The following is a 17238-nucleotide window of genomic DNA, read 5'->3' on the forward strand; positions in this document are numbered from 1 at the left end:
ACAGACAACATTGAGGAAAAAATTCTGTGTTCCGAACAGCTTTATCTGGAGAGTGTGTTTCCTTTAACACTAGAAAAAAATTAACGGCAAATGGTTTTACTCAGGCAAATGTGACAGTTTTTTAAAAGTAGCTTATATATATGGTTGGCAGTATAATGTGCTCCCAAAGATGTCTGCATTCTAATCCCTGGGATCTGTGAATATGTTAGGTTACAGATGGAATTAAGATTACTAATTGACTTTAAATTAAGGAGATAATACCAGATGATCTGGATGGGCGCAGTGTGGTCACAAGGGTCTTTAAAAGTGGAAGAGAAGCAGAAGAGTCAGTGTCAGATGATGTAGCAGGAGAAAAATTCGACCTCACATTGCTAGCTCTGAAGATGGAGGGGGGGCCACAACAAGGATTGTAGGAAACCCCTGGAAGCTAGAAAAGGAGAAGAAAATTCTCCCTTAGAATATTCAGAAAGGAATGCAACCCTGCCAATGGCTTGATTTTAGCTCAATGAGACGCATTGTAGCATTCTAACCTCCAGAATAAGAAAATATATATTTGTGTTGTTTTCAGCCACTAAGTTTGTGGTAATTTGTTATAGTAGCAATAGGGAACTATTATAATATGAAAGCTATATTGCCCTGAAGGAAGTCATTTATTACTTGTGAGTTGTAGACACTCCCTCCAATATGTTGTTTTTCCTTATTTCCTCCTCTCTGACATACACGTCACTGTTATGTCTCCGTTGATGACTCCACCCTAGAAACCATCCTCATCTGGAACTACTTCCCATTTACTTTCACCAATGGAGAATTTATGCTATCAGACTATCTCCTCACATCTTCATCTACCATCCAAATTAGAACAAACTTCTCACTAGAGCAGCTCGCCCCATCTGAATTACTAACATATGTAACCTTTTTGGCAGTCTCTTTTCTTGTAACCTTCCATGCAGTCTTTTCTCTCATTCTAGATTTCTTCACTATTCACCCAGTAATTTGCACAATTAAACACCAGTCTTGACCTCGCTCTGTCTATGCATGCAAGCCTCCATAGAAAAGAAAGGAAGATTAGTCTTCCAAATGACTTCCCAGTTTTAGAAACTGACCCTTGTTTCTTTCCTTGTGATTTTCATCAGTTGTTGCCCATGTGCCTGAGCCATGCTAGTCCTTAAAGACTGATTCCATATTCTCCCTGTGGCCTGTCTTCAACCTTCCTTAAAGACAAAATCTTCCATTCCTTCACTGATTGTGAACTGGATCAGATCTTCTAGGGTTTACAAACTGTTCTTCTAGCCAAGGGGTCAGCCCGTCACCTCTTTTTGTAAATAAAGTCTTATTGGAACATGGTCACACGCATTCATTTACCTATTGTCTATGGCTATTTTTACACTATAGTGGCAGCTGAGTAATTGCATCAGGATCATAAAGCCTAAAATATTTACTTTCTGCTCCTCCCTGTGGCCTGTCTTCAACCTTCCTTAAAGACAAAATCTTCCATTCCTTCACTGATTGTGAACTGGATCAGATCTTCTAGGGTTTACAAACTGTTCTTCTCGCCAAGGGGTCAGCCCGTCACCTCTTTTTGTAAATAAAGTCTTATTGGAACATGGTCACACGCATTCATTTACCTATTGTCTATGGCTATTTTTACACTATAGTGGCAGCTGAGTAATTGCATCAGGATCATAAAGCCTAAAATATTTACTTTCTGCTCCTTTAACTGAAAAAAAAAAGGTTGCCGAGTCCTGTTCTAGACTATACACTTTCTTATTTTGATGCCACCAAGTAAATTTGTCATGGGTGTGTGTGTGTGTGTGTGTGTGTGTGTGTGTGTGTGTGTGTGTATGAGAGAGAGAGATTGTATCTGTACCTGTAAATCTATAAATCTTGATATAGTAACAGATTTGCTAGTAAGATGCAGTGTCTGTAGGGGGTGTTTACCTGGCTGCCTATGATGATGTGGTTATGATCCTAACTCACTAATCCTGTCGCCCCAGGGGAACACCCTCTTCCAGGAGGGAACATGTCCCCCGGGGTGAGGTCTTCATCCCAGTCGCTGAGCCCTTTCCTTCTCTCTCCAGCCTCTGCTCTGTGGGCCCTCTGTAGAGCCTCATTTGTTTGCTGTCTGGGCTCCCTGAACTCCACTGCATTGTTTCAGTTTCCAAGGGTTACAGTACAAGGCCTGCCTCCCTCACTGTGCAAAGTTCCCTGCTGCTGGCGGCTGTATCTAACGTGCAGTGGGCTCTCCATTGCCCCTGTGGGGTGCATTAGTCCATGCTGAGCCCGACTCCGCTCGTGGTGCCTCTGCTTAGAGACAGGCGTTAGGCCTCGCAGTCCTGTATGAACCAGTCCCCAGCTGCGTGGCCACATGTCAGGGCCTCGCCCAAGGATCCTGCCCAGCTGCCCCGATGACCAGTTGCCCATGTACACTTCTTGGCTGTTACTAGTCTTGTCGTCAAGAATTTCTGGTCTGACAGACTCCCCCCGGCTGCCTTGGACACACATTTTTTTTTACTCTGTTGTCCAGGAGGGTGTTCATTATTGACACTTTGTCAGGACCTAGAGGAAATGTTTTCTAGGATGGGAGGTCTTCTTTACTGAGCACAACAGATACGATTTCTCTATGTTCCATTCTGTTTCTAATTCATAATGTCCACTATTTATCTATCTGGCTGACAGAATTTTAATTCCTGCATACATCAAAGGCCATATACTTTCTAACCCCAGAGCACATTTTAAATCCCTTAATTTATATTCCTTCCTCCATGTGTCGAACACACATACTTTGCCCTTCCTCCCTCCCTTCCTCTCTCTCTCAAATTCCTAAACCAAGGGTCAGAACACATGGTCTCAAATCTAACACTGTATTTCCTATGTAATGTTAGACAAATCAGTTCATTTTTTTCAGGAGCTGTACGATTAAGCTCCCTACCTTACCCAATGTATAAGCCTTCTTGTGAGGCTGAAATGAGAAAGCAAATTCACTCATTTGGTATTTCTTTAGCCTGTACTATTCATCAGGTACTGTACCAGACTCGGGGATACATTTAGGAAAAGGACAAAGTCACACCTCTCACGGCACTGGCATTAGTGTTGGGAAGACAGAGATGAGATGAGGAAGTGAAGTAAGTATTGCAGGTTGTGGTCGGTGCTTTGAAGGAAGTGATTGAAAATGACAGGGAAGGCGATACTTGGATCAGGCTGTCAGGAAAAGCCTCTCTGAGGAAGCGATATTGAGAAAGTGATAGTTGAGGTCATAATATCCGAGAGAAAGCCTGCCATATAATGAACCATGAAAGTACTTTATAAGCTGTAACATGTCACCTCAATACGTCGTAACCCCCTCCAATCCCCTGTGCAGTAGGGAAGTTCAAAAGCAATAACAGTTTTTACAATTGCTGCAGCTACAGTTTTTCAGTCATCTCTGTACTTTCTTATGAACCTCCATTTTTTTTCAGCCGGATCATTGATCTCTTCCTCCTCTTCTGTTTCTGGTTGTGCTCGCTTAATCTAGGTACTTGTCATCTGTCCCGTCTGTGATTCTCTCTTCCTTAGGCCCTCAGTCCTCCCTGCCCCCATTTATATCCTTCCTTCCTGCTGCTTTGACCTGCTGCTCACTCCAAAACCCCTACAATTGATTTCCCCTTCTAATAACCTATGCTTCTAAAACCTTCTCCAGGGTTTCCTGGTTGCCTCATTTTCAGCAAAACTACCTATTCATAATATAAGCAACTTCTGATGTTCACCTCCAGAGAGAGGGACTATTTCCAGACTGATCTGACTGGAATTGGCTGGCACAGTGTCTAGCACATAGTAAGCTCTTAGTACAGATATATTGAATGATGAGTGAATGAAGGGATTTGTGAAACAGCCAATGAATGAACTAATCTTACTCAGTGTACCTATAGGATTAAAGTGGTTTTTCCTTAATCACGTGTATTTTCTTTCCTCACATGTCAAATGCATATAAAAATCTTTACCTTCATCTAGATCAGATATCAAAATCTTACCTCTTAGGTATTCCCAGCATTTTTTTATGTTAAACCTAATCTCTGCTGGTGGAATTTTGTCACTGATCCTAGAGACACCTAGAGACATTGACAGCGTCCCTGAGATTTTTTGTAGTGTCCAGAACAGTGGATAGCCACAAGCACACAGCATTTAGTATGCAAATGTTTTTTGGCTAATGATAATAACAATCACTGGGATTTCCGTTGCTTTAACTTTTATTTTTAGCATCCTGAATAATCGGATATATCCATTCAGATTAAGCAGAAACTTTCCAAAAAAATAGTTTGTATTGAGGAAGCTGTCATATTTTTAGTTAAGTAGCAACTAAAAGCTGTGTTTCTTCTAAAGAAATTTTTCAAATATGTCCAGAGTTTTGGAGTTTAGCCATTCTGTGCGATTTATTATTCACCAATGGCAATAGTAATTTAGTCTCAAACAACTTTTAGAGATTTTTCAAAAACAAATGGAATATTCACTGTTTGTAGGTAGAGAGGCATGTTTGGAATCATCACTTCCAACTTGTTTCCAGAATTGGATCTTAAGTGTTAAAGTATTCATTTAAAGAAGTAAAAGTCTTATTGTATTGTATCAATTAGAAATAACTTAAAAATGATTCTTTAGCTTTAGGCATTCTCTGTTTATAGTTCTAAAATATTTAAATAATGCCAAAAATAAAGAGTCCCACTGGGGTTTTTTTGTTGCTTGCATTATATTCTTTAATTCAAGAAATCCTATGTAATTTAAACTGTGAATTTTTTATTTGAACTAATATAAGGTTCTGACCCGTTAATCAGGAACAACTTTAAAACAACAGTTCAGTATTTTTAATTTTATATTTGTCGCCCAATGGGATGTAACTATAAAGTAAAGGGACAGTCTTCCAAACAAACATAGGAGTTATGTATCCAGGAGGCCCTTGTCCCCTTCAAAGCAGTCACCTAGGAAGGCTACACATTTGTTCCAGTAATGCTGCCATGGCTCAAAATGTTGTGGAATGCCTCTTTTTAAACTGCCTCTTAACTGCTAAGAAATAATCTAGAGTAAAATAACATTATTTTGAATATCCTGGAGTGTGATGGAGATGAATTTGACCTTGGTGAGTAGTCAGAAATCATCCAAGGACCCACAGCAGTGAATAAAATTTGGAGTATTATTTAGAGTCACAAATGGATGTAAAATAACAGGATGGGCTTTCTTGAATGTTACATAAATTAAGTCTTGAAATTATCAAAGAGGAATTCCAGAACCTTGGACCTTGGAATAAATGTATAAGCTCCCAAGGTAGCTACTATGAAGAATAATACATGTTTAGGTTAAAAAAAAAAAATGTGTGCATGTTTGCAAAATAAGATCAGTTTTATTACTTTATAGACATACCTTGTAGATGAAAAAAATACTCCTATCATGGAACTCTTTATAAGCAAACTTCCGAATGTAAGTAGAATTTCTGTCTCACCCTTTCTAAGTCTGTTAAGAAATTTCAATTTCTAATAATGACTTATTCTGAATCTTCAGCTTTAAAAAAAGTGACATTTGCCATTTAAAAAGTAGATGAGTTTAGGTTTCACTTCACCTTTTTCCAATTAGCTTTGTTACCTCTGCTATTCAATTTATTTAGTCTATCCATCTTTGTTTACCCTGAAACTCTCAAAATGTATATTCTCACTGTAAAATTATCATCAAGCTCTTAAACCAAGGTAGAAAATAAAGTCTAAGCTGAAGGTTATTGTTTCATATTGTTGCAAGCTCTTTTTTGTTTGTTTATTTGCATTAATAACAATCAGATACCTTTCTTTTTTAAAGTGGGACCCTTAGTAAATAAGAACAGCGAATTACAAAAAGAGAAGTGTCAAATTAAATATTTTTTAAAAAATAAAGACTCAACTTTTGGGCTCCTATTATGTTTTTTGTTTCTACTAATAAAAGCTTGAAAAACAGAATTCAATCAAGCGGCTGAACCGTTTTTCTAATGTAGATTCCAAGTGGATTCATGAGCCACACATGGGGACAGAGCTTATGTGCTCTGCTTCATCGGGGCTTTTCCAAATTTATTCCACCACATCTTTCTTCATTCAGGCCACCAGGCCCCTATTTCTTCACTGTTAAGTTGAAATAATAAAAGTAAAATGGAGCGTGGAAGGCAGAGAAAATTGTTATCCTTTTGCAGAGAGGCTAAGACAGCTAAATTGTGACACCATTTAAACTGTTCAAATTCGACAAGTTTGATTGGAAAAATATGTGACCCATGTAGTTAGAGAGCAGAACGGTCACTAGTTGATAGTTTTAAAAAGTCATTGTGGGATTTTACCACAGACTGAGAATATTATTTTATTTTGCCTGATAGTAACTCTTGCACAAATGACTGTTGTTTTGCAGTTTGGTGATTTAAATGCTGTGTCTCCTGGAAATCTGGATAAAGGTAAGAACTGAAAACAACGTAGATTCTTAAGGACTCTTTTTGACTGGGAAATTTTCACAGAGGAAAATGTAGTTTATATCTGTGGCACTCTTATTTTGTGGAAATGGCGTATAGTCCTAGATGAGTATGACAGTTATGTTTTTTGGAGCCCTTCATTATTTCTCCATTTCTATGCTTTTTTTATGCAAGGCACCTTAAATTCAAGAATTAGATTTAAATGCATTTACAAACTCATGACTTTTTGCCTGAAGTTCATTACAAGTAACAAGAAATTATTTGTGACCATCACCTGAGTCCTAGAGAAAAGTGATAAATTGGTCCAAATTTTTTTGTTTTATTCAAGGCCTACTAGGCAAGAAAAAAAGATTCCTCAGCCTACCCATCTCACCACTTCACATTTTTCAGTGGAAAAAAGAACTCTGAGAGAGCGATGAAGTTTACTGTAAAAGCAAGATCAGTAGTGGTATAGATGAAAAGGATAACATAGCTACTTCTTAATTTTTAATAGCAGCATTGCCGCTCTAATGGGACAACAGGGTATATATTCCTGAAGAACCTCATGATCTACAAAACCACAGAGTGAAAGGAATAGGGCTTCGGGGAACAAGAGTTTAGGATAGGGCACACACAAACAAAAAACAATCCTATAAAAATACTAGCTCAGTTTTTTTCAAAATGTAAAATTGATTAATGTAAAAAAATAAACAAGCATTGTAAAAATATATAGGCCTTTCTTCAAAAAAAAACTAATGAAGATATCTTGAGGTTTCAAGGAATCGAGTTCAGGAATCAGGCACCACATGCACAAAGATGAGGGAGAACTACACAATTAGCCCTTCTAGGACAGAGCCAGAGCCGGTAGGGACAGTGAGGCACGAGGAACTTAATTTTAGGGAAGAACACCTAATTTTATGTTTTGTGTACCAAATTTCCATAACCACAAGTAGATTTCCAGGAAAGATCTTTGAGTCTGGACTGATGCACAACATGTCTATGGAGTTGTCTTATTTGCCTTGGGGAACTGGAAAAAGGGCATGCTTTTGTGGATTGCCATGCCTTCTATCTGGGTGAAAGGAACCCTGTCACCCACAGGTGGTCCTCAAAAAAAGCAGCCGAGTGCACTGACGTTTGCTCAGTCCATTATCCCATTGCCGTTTCCATCCACAGCAGGTAGAAGAGAAGACTTTATTCACTCTTTTTCACTTGCCTACCCGCTTGAGATGATTTTTCCTCTTCAATGTTGGTTCTTTTCTTATTTCCACACTATATCCCGGGCACAGGAAAGTTGTTGGAGAGGGAGCCAAGTAGCAGTGTGAGTTGATTTTACCTTCTTCGCAAGGCCCTGCTGGTCCCATTCACCCCCAGAGCTGAAGCTTCTTGACATACCACCAAACTGGCATCATCAGAGCCTAAGTCTCAAACTTTAAGAGTTTTTGTGGATTTTTTCCACAAAATGAGAATTTTAATGTTTTTCTTAATGTTAAAAGTAATATTAGCTCTGTATAAAAATTTAAAATGATACAGAGAATTAGAAACTATAAGCAGGGAAACTTCATAGTCACAGCCATAAGAGACTACCATCATTAAGAATTTAGTGTGAGGATCCTTCCAGATACTATTTTTTGTTTCTATATATAAATACATACATAAATAAAACAAGAAGTATCATACAAACATGTTTCAAGTATACCCCCTTAATGAAGCAAATGTCTAGCAAATGTATCCCTCTCCCAGCAGCACCTCAGCCCTTCCAATGTGCTTGTTCTGACAAATCTAATATCATCAAGTCGATTTTCCAGAGGCCAACAGCTATTTTCCAGAGGCCAAGAAGTCTTGCTGCATCTAAAAGCCCTTCTTATCACTTCATGATGCATTACAGACATCTTTTCTAGTTAATCTAACCTCAACCTTTTTAATTACATGCATATACCATTTCTCAGGAGATGTGGCTCCTGGCAGCTGTACACTGCACAACCATATGTGCAGGTCCCTGTTTCTCCTAATCGCTTTTCTCTAGAACCATCTTTGCCCCAGTTGATATTAAGAGAAGAAAAGTCAAGGGCCCCATTATATCAAGAGCTGCATTAGCAGGGACTTCCATGGTAGGTGTGACCTAAATGGTAAAATGAGACTCAATATCCTTAGAAGGAGTCTAACTTAATCTGAGTGAAGAGCCACCTGAATATGATATGCCATAGAAGAGAACATCTGATTCTGTTCATGCAAGTCACTATAAAATGTCAAAAATATAGCAATAAGTGTAGATATATTTTAGTTATAGATGAGGTATTTGATGTGATTATATGGGTATCTGTTTTTGATAAACAGTAAAACATGTTGAAGGTGAAGTAAAAAGATTTTTAAAGCATAAATATATTCACCACTGATTAAAAATGATCCCACATGAAGAATGTCCTCTGCCCTCTTCTAAAAAGAACCTTACACAGTTGTAAAGCCATGTGGGAGCATTTTCTCTTTCAACTCTACTTTTGAATTCTAGCAGTGCATGCTGGAAAAAATGAGATGGTATTCCATTATAATGATGTCTTAGTTAATATCCAATGGATTAAAACTTGGAGCTAACAGTGACTATTTAATACATTTAATTTCCAGAAATGAATACCAGCTATTAACAGTGCGTATCAGTGTTGCCAGGAATGGAAATTCGTTGTGCATTTTTAATCTGATACTACTGCCTCAGCCTTCATAATTTTTTGTAATAAAAATGTAATACTGTGATCTACAGCATTCATGTACACCAGAACATCTTTACAACAGCCCCTGACACATGCTATGGTTATTTTATGAATCAGCATATGTCTTACTTACATTAACATCAACACACATGAAATGTATATCTAGTGTAGATATTTGAAAGACCCTGAAATTTTTCTTTCTTTCTCCTTCCCTCCCTCTGTCCCTTCTTTTTTGAGTTAGCACTATTCAGCTCAATACATTCCCCAAAAGCCAGCGTAGTGTACCAAAATGACTATGATAACAAAAATTATACCACTATTTAATATAAAAACTTTAGGAAATTCCAAAGGTCTTCTTAAAAGAACTATTAAAGTTATCAATCACAAACTAACCAAAAATAATAAATTACCTTTGCTGTTTGAAAGAATTATAGATACATTAACAAAACATTGATACCAGTAAAATCCATTGAAAGGAACACGTACAAGATTTGTCCCCTGAGAAGCGCTAAGTCGCTTTCTTAATGTACTGCATCAAAGTGTTTCTACAGCGCCTGTTGATTGCCATTTTCCAATTTGTGTTTTGGTGATGGTCCGGGTATTATTTGTCTGTGCAGATGAAGGCAGTGAAGTGGAAAGTGAAATGGATGAAGAACTAGATGACTCTTCAGAACCTCAAGCCAAAAGAGAGAAAACCGATCTGAACCAGGCGTTTCCGGTGGGCTGTATGCAGCCTGTTCTCGAGAGCAGCGTGCAACCAAGTCTCCTGAATCCAATTCACAGTGAGCACATCGTCACAAGTACTCAGACTATCAGACAGTGCAGCGCTACAGGAAATACCTACACTGCAGTCTAAAGAATAGTAAAGCATATTTTTGCAGCTAACATTAACCCTGTTGATATTGGGCTTACGTTGAAATTTTAATAAGCCTGAAGGACGACTGTTGTCAAATTCTATCTGTGCTGAACATTACCTTTTTGGAGTTGTGAAATGGAATGGGTGTATGTATTTTGCCAGGTTTTGTTGTTTTTTTTTAACATAAACAAATTATTTGCCTCTTAATAAGAGTTTTTTTCCCCCTCTTAGTTTCAGGTGTCAAGAAGGATTTTTACAACACTTAATGTTTTTGTTTTCTTATAATTGAAAGTAATTTACATTTTTTGTAGGTTAAAATATTTTATTGTTGATTGTTAGTCTTGGTGTATGATTTCATGTGTAAGTTTTTAATTAGATGCACTTCTGTGAAATATCAAAAGAAATGAATTTCTTTGATTTACACTGGAGGCATGCCCATTTGGCAGCAGATGCATCAAATTTGCTTTTGAAAGGTGCTTTTCATGGGACAGAACCACAAGACACTATTTTGATAACATTTTGGAGTATGGAAAGAGAATACAGAACATTTTTATTATAGTGCTAGAGGGTTGGGAAGGTCATCTATTTTTCTCTGAAGAAAAACTGAGCTGTGCATTTATCAGTTCAGAGTAAATGACAGAATTGCAAGAGATTATGCTAATATGTACATAATTTGTGTACATAATTATTAAACCATGTTAATGCAAGCTTCCGTTAAACATTGAATTTTAACTGTTATTTGCATACCAATTCCTCTGTTTAATGACTACTGATTCTGTATTTGGGACCACTGCACAGATGCATTCTGCTGTTGAGTGGGGCTGTTATAGCTAGATACTGAAGCTGAAAAAAAATGACTTGACTTTTTTTTTTTTTAAGTGTACATGCTACTTATGCTGAGCTGGACATACAGGAAACCATTCCATTTGGATGACTTTCTTTTATTCCAGGTCTTTTTCCTAATAGTAGTTCAATATGCTGCTATTATAAAAGAAAATTTATAGAATGAAAGGAATGTAGCAACCTGCATATCGTTATTTCCTTCAAAAATATTTCCTGGTTTCTAAAGTATGTGGATTTAAATTTTAAACAGAACCTGAAGGCAGTGTAACTGGCACACCGCGCTGTTGCTTATCCCCAATTCGGTAGGATTTGGGTAGGTGGCTTGATGGACCAGTGCCATTGAAGAATGTACATCAGGGATCATCGTACCTCGGCTTTTACATGGTGCCTTAACACAGAACTGAAGCTATGGTTTAGTAAGGCTTATTTTGTTCCTGTGAAATCCTCTGCAATCCATTTGACAAGATGTGCCTGTCATTTTCAGATTCCCGAAGTAAGGACAGGTTACATGTTCTTCAAAGGAAATTTAGGGCAAACAAAGCAAAACAAAAAGACAACAAAATCAATTTTCCTCTTTGAGTGACCGCGAACCTATTTTTTGTTCCTAGAGCTGAGTATTATTTGATTACAAATCAGATTGCTTAAGGGTGTGGAATAGCAGGCTAGTTTTAATTTGTTGCATAAAATCATATGTTTTAGACCATTCTTAGTTATCATTTAAGAAAGTTAACAAAATAAGTAGGTACTTATTGAAGTGCATCTTTTCAGTCTAACTATTTGTCTGTATGTGTTGGTGTCTGTGTCCACGAGCGCACATGCGTGCTGGTGGATAGGAGTCCGCTACAAAGTCAGAAGGTGAGATCCTAGAATGGATACACCCATCCGCATTTTCATTTACATGAAGAGCCAAGGTTCTTTTAAGCACTCAAATTGTTAGTAACAACAACAATAAAACAGGCACATCCATTCATTGAAATAGGTCTAAAAAAGCTAATCAGCAAAAATAAATACATAAAGCCAAACAAAAGGGAAAGCACAAAATGACTTAACAGATTATTTAATGAGGCCTATATGAAACTCAAGATGTTTATCTTTCCATTTTTAATGGGGTGGGGGGTGGGGTGGAAAGAAGAGGGTGAGCCAATCTGTAAAGTTAAAAATACCAAATGGCTTATCGGGTAATAGGCAGTATATTTCAACTGTTGGTGCTCGGTTGCCTTAGACTATTCAATGAAAATCAACAAAGTTTCTTAAGTAAACTGTGAGTGTTTTAGACGTAATTTTTTAAAATGGATTCAAATTTTGTATCATACAACTCACTCACATATTTGAAAGTCTTTACTAGCACATCACCGTCTAAATACATTTAAGTCATCATCCCCCCCTTTTTTTCCCAAAAAAGCAATGAATTTGCACCATCACACACATTTAAAAAAAAGAAAGAAAGGCAAACAAGCAAACAAGACACCTTAAGCTGCAAAGACCATGTCTTCTTCATTGTGCATTAGGAAACATTTACATGTAAATTAAATCAAAACATGGAGAAAAAAAACAAAAACTTCATTTCAACTCTCCTTTCTGAGTTTGTTCACTTTCCCATCCCCATGCACCACTCCCAGAACTATGTATTATATCTGTATTAGACCAAATGTATTTACTGGTTTCATCTTGTTTATTGAACAATTTTAAATATTATCATTATTCCCTTTATTTTAATGTTGGATATATTGTTATAGGAATCTGAGGATAATGGGCAAATTTAGATTGATCAAAGTTACGGATTGGAGGCCCTCCAAGATTCAACATTTCTTCCAATTGTTCATGGTTTGTTCAAAATTTGGACAGATCAGGAATTAATAAATATTCTGACATTTCAGTTTGACTCACTAAAAATATTCTGATCTCCTTTAGGAACACAGGAATGTCATTTCTTCATGAATATTGTCGATAGTTCTGATTAATAGACAAAATAACATCTATGATCTATGCTACTTGTAGTCCAGTGTTGTGGTCCACGGTAACACACACACACACACACACACACACACACACACACAATCACAAACATCTTAACAATTTTGAATTTGAATTGTGAAATATATTAGAAAATAAAAACATCATAATTTACATATCTGAGCAAATTGGAGCAATCACATTTATTGCATTTATTGAACATTTTATTTCCATTTTTTCATTCACCTTAATTATGACAACTCTAAATAATATTAGACAACACTACTACTCTCAGATTTATTGACAAGTGACAAGGACACATTTTAAGAACTTCTTAGTATTTCTTGGCGTTGTAATCAAACACTAGTCATAAAGAAATATCTACATAGACCAAGTGCTACACTTTCAGTGAGGAAAAAATGTAAAGAAGGTGTGTTGGGAATTTTTAAGTTTCAGAAAAGATATTTCCATGTAATATGATTGAGTAGCATGAGTATAGTTTGATCTTCACATATACTTTGTAAATTATACCCCAAAGATTTGCATTCATGAAGCCAGTGAACAATAGGGTGAAATGGGTGAAACATCTCCTTGGAACACAGGGCCCAATTAAAACTTTTTTCTTTTTCTTTTTTTTTCCAGTTATTAAGTGGCTGGTCACTTTTCAGGATTCTCATCCAAACTCTGTTTGGACTGACTGTATAAGTCTTACTGCCTTTTCAGAAATCTGCTTTCCTTTTTGTGCTTTTTCTTGTACTGTATAGCACGGTTCATGCACCTCTCTTTAGATGGTGTACTTTAAAAACAAAAGTAAATTTTAGAAAATGGTTTTAACACTGCATACCTAAAATTAGTAGTGTGCAACACTGACTGCCTTTGATCTGTAGTAGACGAGTCAAAATGAAGACCTTCTTGTAGAATGCTGTCAAAGTCATTCAGGAATGAATACGGTTTTATTACCGTAATCATGAACCTTTTTACGTGAATGCACTCTCTAGAAGTGCTAAGTCTGATGCATTTTCAAATTTAAAAAAAAAAAAAAATTCTGCAGATGATGTATTTGAAATGTCTAAAATAATGCTGTGCTGAATATTAGTGTAAAAGAAAAAAATGTGTGTCACTGTGATGTGGGTCCTCCCTGTGTGGACACAAGTAGAAAGTAAAAAACTTTGGCAAGTCACCTTTGTGTACAATTTGAGGCAGTGGTTATATATAACAAATTGATCTTTGTTATAACCTCCCCTCCCCCATGTTCTTGGTGAGAAAATAACAACCATCAAAAACTGGAAATCAGACCTTGTGATTTGTATGAATGACACCAGACCCTGGGGGAGAGAGGCTGACATGCAGTGCTATTGAAAATCGGGCTTGTTACTAGATCAGATCAACCTCCATGGATGTGGTTAGAACACGTCAGCTAATGGAATCCTAGTATTTCTGCAAGTTTTGGTGATTTTTTTAAAAAACTGGAATAGAAGCATTAATTCAGTGCTTAGTTCTAGTATTAGAAAACCCCTTTGATGTAATGCCTTGTATTAACCCTTTGAGCATTGTAAGATATACAATGGGGGACAAAAGCCTTTCAGATCCTTTATTTAGACTTAGACCGGTAAAAAAAAAAAATACTCTATATCCAAATGTCTAATTATGCTGTTTTTTTAAAAGGGGGGTAGGAAGAGAAAGTGTTTCCACGCTGAACACTTGCATTTTATATACAACTCTTAATTTTCTTCAAGAGGGCTTGATATATTTATTCCCAAATATTCACTGCCATCTAAATAAGTGTACTGTTTACAGAAAAAAAAAATCAACTTTTCTAGCATCACAGCATGACTCTAGAAAAGGAAGACAACACATGGTCCTGCAGACCTATGTCATAACCGATCTCTGCACACTGAAAGTACCTAGATTGCCTTTAAAAGGTATGGTAAAGAAAGGGTTACATTTTTTTCCAAAACAAAACAAAACAAAACAAAACAAAAGATCTCATTTTTTTAGCTTTAGAAAGTACAACTGTAAGTGAAGCCTTAGGAAGAAATGAGTTCAAGTGGATAAAGAAAAGCTAAACTCTTTGTGGGCAGGTAAGCTATTGGAGGTAAATCTCTCATAACATATTGTTTGGGAACTTTATACAGGGCATAATTTTATCTATGCTCCGAAACTTTAATACTTGTCAAAAAATTATATATAGATAGAATGGAGAGCAAAGCACTTGATTTTAAGCTCATCTGTCAGGAGTTGCAATGACTACTGCTTGTGATATCTGTAAATGCTGGTCTGCTTACACAGTTGCTGACTTTGTTCAAGGGACGCTCTGCGTGCACTGGACCCCTTTGTCCCCTGCATGATGGAACATGAGAGCAGTGTCGTCTGCAGATGCGCTTGTGCTGCCCTGGTCTGACGCAAATAAGAGTGTAACCTATTCCGATGTCTGATGAAAGGACATCTGTAGCCTAGTGCAAGTTTGCCGTAAACGTTGCTTTTTAGGCAGTTTAGGAAGTCAAACCATGCAAATTACTCATGTGTTAACATGCAATACTCAAAGGGTTTTAATTTAACTCTCTTCTTTTGAATTCTTCATAATGATTTACTGTAAATGCTTCTCAGTTTGCATGCTATGATCATTGCTGCTAGTGATTTTATGTGCCAGTAGACCTGAGTTTAGTTTACCAATTTTACTTAAATAGTAAAAGCCACTTACAAAGTGACTGCCTAGGATTTTTTTTTTCTTTTGTTTGAAGTAATTGGTAATATGTCATTTTCAAAGATGTGTTTTGTCTTTTATTGATTCCGGTATTTGATTCTTTTTTTTCCCTCTTTCCTTTGTTTTTTAAATAAATTATGATGTTGGGATTGGAAGCCCTGAGTAATGAAATCTTTGGTAAGAATTGTTTATATAGCTCAATAATGAAGACAACAAATCTTTGTTAGAATTATGATTCTGGGGAGGAAAGGAAAAATAAAAACTCCCATTGACTGTTGATGACCAATAAAATTTTTCCTTCAATGAATTAATAGTTTTGAACAAATGATTGCCTTGTTTTAACCTGCTAAACACAATTTTTAAATGACCCAATAAAGGAGGTATTGAATTTTATTCATTTAAAAAGCATCTTTTGTACCAAAGCAAATTTTTTTCTCTACTCATCTCCATCATCAATTGGGACCTATGGTGGTGACCAATGCGTTAGTTACAGAAACTTTAAGTGAGTGCCTTGAGAAAACTTGGAAATTTGTGCCTGGGGTGGTAAACTTTTAATTAGGTTAATTGTAGTGCTTACCAATCAGTAATTCTACTATCACTCAGGGCTTTCGTACCTTCTAGGTAAAACTTCTTTCATTGTGTTTTTTTAAGAAACTGTATTTCTTTTTAAGTGCCATCATTTAAATTTCACTTAGTAAGTGGCAGATTACATTATTCAGTCCCATAAGCACAGAAACATAGTAACACTAGAAGATATTTGAACATTTATTTTACAATCGACTGAATATATTATGTAAATGAGGTAAGCAACTTTTGTAGAGATTGTATGTGTGAGATAATGTAATGTTCTTTTCCAGTTTTTGGACTACAGTTGAATAAACTTTTTAATTATTTAAAAACATCTTTACCGAATAACATGTGATGGTTTTTTGTATAATGTATTTGATTTTGTAAATACGTATTTCCTGATGTGATTTTTGTGAGAAATGCTAAATCTTTTAGTATATCATGTCCTCTCAAAATTGGCAGGAGCTAAATAATAGTTTGTGGGCGATTTGTATTGTGTACTGTACAATAACTGGGGAACTTTTATAATTATAAAAATATATATTAACTTTTAGTGTGTTGTTTAAACAAATGACTGGAACATACTAAAGATATTAGTAGGATTTTTCTGAATATTTCAGACTTGAACTCAGGCTAGCTTTCTTGTGTTTTTCAAAACAAAATGGTGTCTTGTCTTTTAAAATCAATAAATTTGTTTCCTTGTTACAAATACATTTGAAATGGCTTGATTATTTTTTCCTTTCAGACCATTGCCAGGAAGCTTATATTGCGCTGTCTCATGTAGAGAGTAGTCGGTGTCATTCACTAGCTTAGAAACAAAATTGTTTTCCTTTTTTGTGTCAAATGAAATTGGCAATATTTACACATGAACAGCACAAAAACAGAAAATTATAAGCCCAGCAGGGTACAAATCTTACCCTCAAAGAAAATTAGTGATTGAATGCTGTTGAATTTTGGAAGCTGTCAACATTTCCATTGTAAATCCAGATTTTTGGATATTCATAATGCGTTTGTTTGATGTAACTTCACATTAATATTTGGCACCCAAGTTCCTTGCTTAGGTTGAAATAACTTACTGAAAGTCGTTTTAATACACTTAAGAAGATACCCTGCCCCAGTTTTTTTCCTTCTTTGAATTATCCATTTACATGAAAATTCACTCCATTTAGTGTACATTTCTGAGTTTTGACAA

General features: G+C 36.3%; 1 protein-coding gene across 7 annotated transcripts in view; it reads left to right on the top strand.

The window, feature by feature from the left end:
• RFX3 (regulatory factor X3) overlaps positions 1-16759 on the top strand; it is a 266691-nt gene extending 249932 nt beyond the window's left edge. For 4 of the 7 annotated variants that reach the window (XM_081067309.1, XM_081067311.1, XM_081067308.1 and 1 more), the window contains 3 exons: positions 5380-5442; positions 6385-6427; positions 9741-16759. In XM_081067309.1, coding sequence (XP_080923435.1) covers positions 5380-5442; positions 6385-6427; positions 9741-9979 — 345 coding nt within the window. In that variant the 3' untranslated portion in view covers positions 9980-16759. Of the gene's footprint in view, positions 1-5363; positions 5443-6384; positions 6428-9740 lie in introns of all 7 variants that reach the window. The other 3 variants (XM_081067310.1, XM_081067312.1, XR_013994520.1) reach the window with 2 other exon arrangements.
• The last annotated feature ends 479 nt before the right edge of the window (positions 16760-17238 follow it).

Source organism: Rhinolophus hipposideros, assembly GCF_964194185.1.
Source record: "Rhinolophus hipposideros genome assembly, chromosome: 11".
NCBI classification, from domain to species: Eukaryota; Metazoa; Chordata; class Mammalia; order Chiroptera; family Rhinolophidae; genus Rhinolophus; species Rhinolophus hipposideros.